General features: G+C 49.1%; 1 protein-coding gene across 1 annotated transcript in view; it reads left to right on the top strand.

Moving 5' to 3' along the window:
* The first annotated feature begins 8 nt into the window (after window positions 1-8).
* Window positions 9-9,225, top strand: part of RECQL4 (RecQ like helicase 4) — a 42,802-nt gene continuing 33,585 nt past the window's right edge. Inside the window, exons 1-5 of the mRNA XM_077809691.1 lie at window positions 9-121; window positions 1,500-1,623; window positions 4,257-4,290; window positions 5,501-5,610; window positions 7,077-7,220. Of these exons, the coding sequence (XP_077665817.1) occupies window positions 9-121; window positions 1,500-1,623; window positions 4,257-4,290; window positions 5,501-5,610; window positions 7,077-7,220 (525 nt within the window). The remainder of the gene's footprint in view (window positions 122-1,499; window positions 1,624-4,256; window positions 4,291-5,500; window positions 5,611-7,076; window positions 7,221-9,225) is intronic.

Here is a 9,225-nt window from a genome sequence, read left to right as displayed (position 1 = left end):
TTTCCGGAATGGAGTGGCGGGGTCCTTGCGTTTCCTTGGAGATTGGGGCTGTGATTGGGCAGCTGGCTCGCGCGTCCCGCTGCAGCCGCTCCTATTGGTGGGCGCTCCGGGCAGGCGGGAGGTTTGTGCGGGAGCCAGCCGGGCCGGCGCGGGGGAGTCCGGGGCTTCGGGGTCTTTTAGCTCCGTTGCCTGCGGGGCTGCGGCACGGAGCCCGGACGCCTGGGTTCCCTCTAGCGCGGGGGCGGCGGGGAGGTGCCTGGGTTCTTCCGGGCTTTGGAGAGGGCTCCCCTCAGGCGGGGGCTGAGCCCGAGCGCCTGGGTTCCTCTCAGGTGGTCCCGGACGCCTGGGTTCTATTGGCAGCTCTGCCACTGACTCGCTGTGTCTCCCTGGTGAAGTCTCTCCTTCTGTGCCTCAGTTTCCCCTCTGGAAGGTCTGAGGCAGCTCAGAGGCCTTTGTGGAACAATACCTGTAAAGTGGATTTCCTTAGGGAATACCTGGGGTGGGGGTGTGTGTGTGCAAATTCTCCCCCTCTGAAGGCAAGGTATACTAGTGACTTGCGCCTGGAAACTCCGGATCGGAGACCCCATGGAGCTGTACAAGAGGGTGGATGGAACTTGTCATGAGGATGCTTGTTCTGAGTGGAAGCTGTGATAAGACTCCCCTGGGGAGGAGGGGTGAAGTGCTTATCCTGCCAGAACCTGCATTAGAATTGGGGTGAACGCTGGTAAGCTGATCAGTACGGGTGTAGATTCTTTGATTGTTTTAATATGTCTTCTCTGTAATGCTTTTTACCTTAAGAATAAAGTAGGCTTGCTTAGAAAGCTCTGGGTGGTAATCTGTAGCAACCCCTCTGTTATCTGTCTCTGAAGAGAAAGCAGGCAGGTCTGTTTAGCCAGACAGTCTTTATTGGGAAATACACGGAAGGCAGGGAACTCTTCACCCTGACAATACCCTGCTCAGGCAGCAAAGAGACACAGATTCTCCACCCTGGAGAGGCATCAGCTGTGGAGCTAGGAGCCTGAGAGTGGGTGCCCTTGCTGAGCCACTAAGGGGAGATACTGGTGCAGTTGCTTTGAACTGTGACAATATTGCACTCCCTTCTTGAGTGGAACATGGGAACTCAGTTTGGGACAGGAAGCGAAGCGGTAGACTGCACTGATTTCAAACCATAGTGGGGATGTGTCCCGTAGCCCCATCTATGGAGCACAGACAGCATGAACCACTTGAGTTAGCAAGCGGATTAGCAGCCTTGGTGGCAAGTACCCACTACTAGCTGTTAAAGTGCAGTTTCCTGCCAGACACCATCTGCAGTGACTAAAGTGGTCAGAGCCTTCGCCCTATATCACACTGACTTCCTCCTGGATGTGCCTGTAGATTGGTGCTTGTATGATGACCTCATACTATTCAGCAGAAAGCGGTGGGGATATCTGCCTGTTAATAAAACTGCAAAGGGCTGGTTCTGGAGAGGATTAATCTGAAGATCTGTGCAATATTTACAGCTGGTGCAGTTCTTCAGAGCAGGGTCAGGCCTTCGGAACCATGGACAGATACAACGAGGTCAAAGTCCTGCTGAAAAAATGGGAGACGACATTTCTTCAGGAGCACCAGAGGAAACCGAGCAAGGTACCCGTGCAGGGGTGGGAGGGGATATGACTCAAGGAATCAGAGGTTTAAGAGTAGCTTTGCAAAAGAAAAATACAGGACAGAGAAGAGTAGGTTTAAATCTGCCCTTGTTCATCTGTGCTGGGGATTATGTGGTTCTGCTGCTGTCTGCACTGATTTGAGGAAAGATTAAAAGAGCTAAATCTTTTCAGTTTGGCTGAGCAACATCCTGGTGTGCCAACTGTCTGCAAATTCAAATGCCAAGGAAGGCCAGAAATTGTTCAAGGTGGTATGAAGAAGGCATAAAATGAAGAGTGGGATGACAAGAAGGGCGGGGAGGGGGGATTTAAGACTGAATATCAGGGAAGAATTCTTAATAATGGGTAATCTGTCATTCTGTAGGATAGTCTCGCAGGGGGATTGGAGAGATTCAAAGATTATTATTTACTTGGATTATGGTAATGTCTGGAGGCCCAGTGAAGTCAGGCTCTCATATCCATATATGTTATCTGGGAGTGACCCCAAGGATCAATCATAAAACTACATTCCTCAATCGAAGTCCTGGGCCTAACATTCCCAGGCCCACCAAAAGGGACTGAAAAGAAAATCTGTCCATCAGTCATGTGGGGGAATGTGTAGACCAAGGGACAGATGAGGCATGAATGTATGAATGGTAAAGTAAGGTGGCCATATAACAGTGTTTAGCCCACTGGGTCATCTTCAGTCCATGCATTATACTTTTCCAGAACGATGGGTAAACATCTCCCCCATAAAAAGGCAAAAAGTGGGGAATGTAGTAGAAAGAGAGCCTGAGACATAAGGCCTTGTATCAGAAGCCTGGTCTGAGACCTAAGGCCTGAGCTAAAGTAGTGGTCAAGCTTTGCTGATATGAAGCAAAGTTAGCAGAAACTCTGCCTGCTTGCAAGCTCACAGAACCTGGCAAGAACAGGGCTGGTATTGCAAAAACACACATTCTTAAGAAAAGCTAGGCACAGGACACTTGTGCAAACACATCCCAGAAGGGTGGTACCAGAACACCCCGATACCAAGTATGGTACAACCCCGCCCCCCCCCCCAAAAGAAAAAAAGGTAATGAGAACTCTCTGACCCCTCCTAAAGATGATGACCTTGTGATGGATAGAGATGTATTGATCAAACCAACAGGTACAAGGTAATGGGTGGTGGTTAGCCATGTCAGAGGTTGGTAACTAACCACATCAGGGTGCAGTAACTACCTATGTCAGAGGGGCAATAGGGAACTTGTTTGTATCGGTGTATAAAATGGTACCTCGGAGGGATGTCTTTGTCTAGCTTAGCGGGGAATGGAAGGTCCCTCCATTCACTGAGCTGCATCCATTGTTAAGGGCATACATGTAGTAATGGCCCGCTAGAGTCTGCGGGATACTACTATCATGCTTTGTTGACAATAAACCTGGCCGGATGCCTTTGTACTTTAACGGATCTTGTGATCGTTGAGCGGTTCAATGGACATCTGCTGTGCTGGCTGCATGCACAGATCTGGGATGGCACATGGAGAGAACACATACACCCAGCCGAACATCTGACAACAGACCGTACCTGTGCTTAAAGTGAAGTACGTGCATAAGTGTTTGCAGGGTCAGGGCCTTAAGTCACCATCTATTAATTTATAACAGCCCATTCTTACACTGTGCACCAATACGGGGACATCAGTGCCCAGGGCACCACAAATGTTTTAAAAGAAAATAATTAAATGTTGGGCTGCACAAAAAATTGGCCTTTTCCTTTTCCATGTATCTGCCCCAAAAAATTGCCCTGAATTTCATTAAGCAATAAAGCCTGAGAAATAGAAGCCCCAATTTGCTCTAACTGTGCCCTAATGTATGTCCTTTCAAGGAGGTTGAGGCAGTTGGGGTGAGAAGGTTGGGATGATTTAGTTGGGGATTGGTCTTGCTTTGAGCAGGGGGTTGGACTAGATGACCTCCTGAGGTCCCTTCCAACCCTGATATTCTATGAGTATCAGCAATTCCCAATTCCCAGACCACTAGACAAGAACTAATTGTGGTTCTGCCACTGTCTCCCTCTGTTGTCTAGGGCAAGTCTGAGTCTTTCTGTGTCTCAGTTTCCCCATCTGTAACATGAAGATAATACTTTGCTACTTCTCGGGGGGTAGAGAGGTTATTGAAATGTGTGGAACAGGCTTTGTATCTGAAAAGTGCTATGTGGTAAGAGTTATTAATATGACTTCTACCATTGTAATCTGGAGACCTGGCCTCTTACTGCACCTTTTCCTCTGAATTAGGAGCTAGATGGGATGGTATCACTTAGTTACCTAGCTCACTGACATGTAGAAAGTGCCTTGCAGTAGGTCATATGCACCAGATGAAAGATGGAGCGCATCTCTGTCCCCAAAAGGTTGCAGCATAAAGGTTTGAATAAGAACCGTGCAGGATAAACATGGAGGGGCTGATAGTCATTCCAGCTGGAAAACAATGTGGAACAGAAGGGTTCTCAGGAGTCCTTGAAGCAGGATGCCTAGGGCACTTGGTGCATAGGGTGGGAGAAGGTGGTTCCAAGTGAAGAAGGAACACAGGGAGCAAGCAGGACGGGGGGATAGAGCCTCTCTCCAAACACACCTGGGATTAATGCCTAATAGTTTAGTATTTGTTTTACAGACTGATATGGAAGAGGCTCCAGAGGAGACAAAGAGTAAGTATGAGCTATAAACTCCCCGAACTGCACAGCTGCTCCATGGGGTGAGGGGTAGGGTGTGCCTGTGTCACTAATGAAGGATCAGCCCATGGGGGAAAATCACCATTGACTGCAAAGGAGATAAGGCTTTTGCTATAGCTGTCCTCGGAAAGGCTCTCCTTTCCCTTGGGGTGATTGGTAAGTAGGATGGTTCCCCACCCCCATACAGCTCTGCCACATACTTTCCCTGTGACATTGAGTAAGTCACCTAATATTTCTGCCTCAGTTTCCCCTTCTGTGAACTTGAGATGCTGCTGCCCTGCTTCACTGGGAGCTATACTAATTTATATAAAGCACTCTGAGATCCTTGGAGAGTGCTAGATAATAGTAAAATTATTGTTATGTTTGTCGACAAAATATAGACAACGGGCATTTAAAGTAAAAGTTTATTTAAAGAGAAGAGAACAATGTTCAGTCTTAGACTTGAAATATTTCAAAGTCTGTAATAAGACGTTAGGCCTGGAAATATTAGATTTCAATTGGCATATGTCAGTAATATTGGATTTCTCTCTCCACCCAAAAACAATGGGGAGCAGGAGAAATTCCAGCATTATTCCCATTGAAATCAGTTGTAGTTAGGGTCCCAGGCCCATAAGACACCTCAGCTGGGCACGTGGATGATGTATGCTTTGATGGGACATGTGTGAGGGGTCACTCTTTCAGCACATACTACTTCATGCTTAGAAACGAAATCTTAGGGCCCAATCCTGCCAATACTTATACACATGATTAACTTCACACATGGGAGTTGTTGGTTTAACTCAACGGGAAAACTCATGTGCGTAACTTTAAGCAGGTGTGTGTTTTTAAGACATGAAATATGGTTATCAAATATTATGCTTCAATTTCTCAATCAGTTGTGAATCTCAATGCCAGTCATTAAATGTTGTAGAAATAACAATGAGGATGATTTTGGTGTTTATAAATTCCAGCTAGTGTAAAAAGTTAGCTGTCAAAAGTCAGGAAAGGGTCTTTAGACATAATTAATTATGTACAAATCTAACCCCTCCAAACTTAAATCTACAGAATTCTTGTTCTTCGGGGAATGGGTGTATGCTTTCCTTTACTAGTCCATTACTGCTTGGGTTTTCCAACAGAAATAAGACCATGGAGCATGTCTCAGCTACCTTATGAAATCTACTCTTATAATCCTTATTTTAATGCACAGAACTATACCGAGAGTATAAAGCGCTAAAGCAAGCAAGAGAGCATCAAGGCCTCCCTGAATCCAGCTCAGTCTGCCAGCAAGCTGCTAAACAAACCCCAGCCATGGAACAGGTAACCAAGGGACGCTTGTGCTTTGCTGAGCTCAGCAGCTTGTTTGCCGTGGCATCTCTTTCTGGGGGTTGTGACAAGACCTGATCCTGCAGCTCTTGTGTATGCAGAACTTGCACAGACTTTGCTAGCTCTGAGTGTGGAGGGATTGAAACCATCGACCTAAGTTACATCGGCATACAGCCACCACAGTTATTAAATTATCTGCACGCTTGGCTCCTTGTGCCGGCAGTGTGTGTCCTCTGGGAGACTGCTCCTGGAGGCTAGTAACAGTCAATGTAAGCAACACAGAGTCTATGCTGATACTGTGTCAACCTAATTACATGGACCGTGACTTTACCCACTTGGAGAGCTGGTGTGACTAACTTGCTGTAGAGAGGCACTTGTAGAGGCCCTCCACCCACCTCCCCACCCCCGCTCTGCTCCAGTCCAGCCCCCAGCTGCATCCCTAGCTCCCGTCCCCTTGCACGCCTTGGCCTCTGGCTGCGACTCCATTCCCTGTGGGCAAGGCCAGGAGTGGAGCCGCACCTGCAGACCCGGCTGCCAGCCCCCACCGCAGCTCATCTGCGGCTCTGCTCCTGCCCCCAGACCCGGCCCAGCCTCGGCCCCCTTACCCATAGAATCTCATAGAATCCCAGGGTTGGAAGGGACCTCAGGAGATCATCTAGTCCAACCCTTTGCTCAAAGCAGGACCAATTCCCAATTTTTGCCCCAGATCCCAAATGGCCCCCTCAAGGATTGAACTCACAATCCTAGGTTTAGCAGGCCAATGCTCAAACCACTGAGCTATTCCCCCCCCCCCCCCCATGTGTGCATGTGTCCCCCCATCCATGGTCCCGCTCCTAGCCCTGGTTCAGGGAAGCTGGTGGGGTGTGGACGGGGTAAGGGGTGGGCCCTCAAAAGTTTGGGAACTGCTGCACTTTCTGAGGCTCCCTCAACATGCTGTAAAAATTCCACGGCCCACCTGTGCCACAATAACTGGTTTTCTGCATATAAAAGCCAGGGCTGGCATTTGGGGGTAGCAAGCAGGGCAACTGCCTGGGGCCTCATGCCATGGGGCCCCCACAAATCTATATTGCTCAGGCTTCGGCTTCAGCCCCGAGTGGCGGGGGTCGGGGTCCAGGCTTCAACCCCATGCGGTGGGGCTTCGGCTTTCTACCCTGGGCCCCAGCAAGTCTAATGCTGGCCCTGCTTAGCGGCCCCCCTGAAACCTGCTCGCGGTCCCCTGGTTGAGAATCACTGCACTAGAGGATGACAGGCTGATACGCACCTGAAGGCCTGATGTTTTCCATCCAGCTCTCGGGAGGGCTGACAGATAGTACAGTGTTCCTTATAAATGTGTAGGTGCTCTCTGGCTTTTCATCCCCCGTCCCCCCCATCTCAGAGATAAGTGATCATGTGTCTGTGCTCTCTAATTGGCTCCTAGAGACGTGCTCTAGCTTGGTTTAACTGTTTTCTTTTTATTCGAGGCTCCTGACTCGGGTTGCTGGGGTGCGCATCTGAATCGAGGGCAGACAGCCCCCAGGCTGAGCCCCCAAGACCGTGACACCCTAAAGGCGTCTGCGCAGTATTTTGGAATGAAGCTAAAAACCAACCTGGGAGCGGCCATAAAGGTCTGGCGACTCCGTGAAAGGGCCTTTGACGTTTGGGTAACTTGATGAACAAACCCCTGGGCTTCCGAAGGAGTAGCATTTGTGTGATCGCTCTAGCGCTCTGAATGGATTCACTAGGCAGAATCTCATGTCTAGGCCCAAAGAGCAGAGGTGGCCAACGTGTGATTCACTGAATTCAGTGATGTTGCTCTCCTCTTTAATGCAGAAGTGCAGTCTGGGGGGACTACAGCTCCTGGGATGGACTGCTCCGCGGGAGGCCAAGCTTAGATCAAGAGGGCACGTTGAATGCTGGGAGCTGTAGCCTGCAGCTGCCCCTCTCTTTACTACAGAGGCTCAGCCTGCGTAATCACCTCCCTTTCCTGCCTGCTAGGTGAGCTCCAGGCAAGCTGCCAATGCAGCAAGAGTTTGATCCTTCCCCTCCTTTCAAAAGGAGAAGCTCTCCTTGTTCTCAGAGACGGCAGGTGCCAAAGGCTAGCGTGGGCAGGCGCAGCTTGAAAAGAAGCTTGCATGACAGGCAGTGGAAAGAGAGCCCAGGAAGCACCTCTCAAAGCTGCTAATGGCCCTTTCTCAGAAGAGGAGGAAAATGCCCTGCTGCATTTCCAGGCAGGGCCCCAGGGGTGAGTTCCCAACAGATTTTTAGTGAACCTTGTTACCAGCTCAAACCTGTGAACTCTGCAAAACCTTCTACGAGTTAGAGGGGCTCAGCTCAAACGATGCTGAGGAAGGTGAGGCTGCCCCGCTGGAGTCACATGATCCATTTTCTTGAGATCACGGAGGTGAACTGCAAACCAGCTGAGGGGTTAGACTGCACCCCAGGTGCTGTGTGAGGCTCCTCTTTCACCTGATTCTGTTGTGATCAAATAACAAGGCTGGAGAAAGGGGGATGATACATTTTGTTTGGTTTTAGTCCCCCCTCTCCCTCCCCCCGAATAGCTAATAAATCTCTGATTTGCCCTTGCTTGGTGCTGTTCACAAAGGTAGTTCTCATGGGTTGGTTAAACCCTTTCGCTCAGGAGCTGCTGCATAATGAAAACGAGTGTGGTATCCGGTGAGATCTCTTGGATGTGTTCAGCACATGTGACTGAAATCACAGGAATTCTCCTTTAAGAGGCTGCTAATTCCCACTCAAAGCAAAGTGGGTATTTTCAGAAGCAATGGAAATTAGGTTTGGATATTTACTATCCCGTTGTAATATTGAATCCTTAGAAAGCTGCCTAAACCAGAGCTCCTGACTCCTTGTTGTCACTAAAAATCCCCTGGCATGTTCCCCTGGAGTAGAGGCATTACTTCCAGTGTCATGATCAGATTTCATTTAGGTGTCTACGTTCTACAGCACAAAACCTCGCCAGCAGGTTCTGTTGGATGCCATATTCCTCACTTCCTGTCCCAAAGCTTTTGAGCAGTTTAAAACAGCTGTCATGTTCCACTCCAGAGGTGGCTGCATTTCAGTGATTGTTGAAGCGATCCCTCTGCACATAGCTTGTTATCTGGGCCAAATTCTGCTGGATCTTGCACTCACACTGCATCGTGAGTGAGGCCAGTTGAATGTGGCCCTTCGCATCCTTTGGGGCGCTCTAAAAGTGTCGCTCATTCTTATCAGAGGGAGGCGTCCATCAAAAGTGTCTTTGTTCTCGCATCTTCCCTTTAGTGTGGGCAGAAGATGTGTGTCGAGAGTTGATGCGTGAAAGCAAATGCAACCTGTTTGGAAGCCCTTGGCGCACCAAAGAACTGCTGCCCAGAGTAGCTGTGACACTAGCATGACTGGCTCTTCTTTGGTTTTTAAAGAGCTAATGTTTTCTTTGGGGCTTGTTCTAAGTTATATATGTGCTGACACTGCACTGGAGGCTGTGCAGTGAAGCCAGTCTTTGCCCTGAAGAGCTGGCAGAGCTGATGGAAGCACCTGGAAGCCCAGAGGAAGGAATGCTTTGGAGCTGCTTTTTAGCTGTTGGTTTGTGTCCCTTGTTGTGGACATCCTGGAAGAAGTGATTCTGTAGGAGCAACTTGG

Source organism: Eretmochelys imbricata, chromosome 2 (assembly GCF_965152235.1).
Source record: "Eretmochelys imbricata isolate rEreImb1 chromosome 2, rEreImb1.hap1, whole genome shotgun sequence".
Taxonomy (NCBI): Eukaryota; Metazoa; Chordata; order Testudines; family Cheloniidae; genus Eretmochelys; species Eretmochelys imbricata.
The sequence above is the reverse complement of the archived record's forward strand: the minus strand, read 5'-3'. Positions and strand labels throughout refer to the sequence as shown.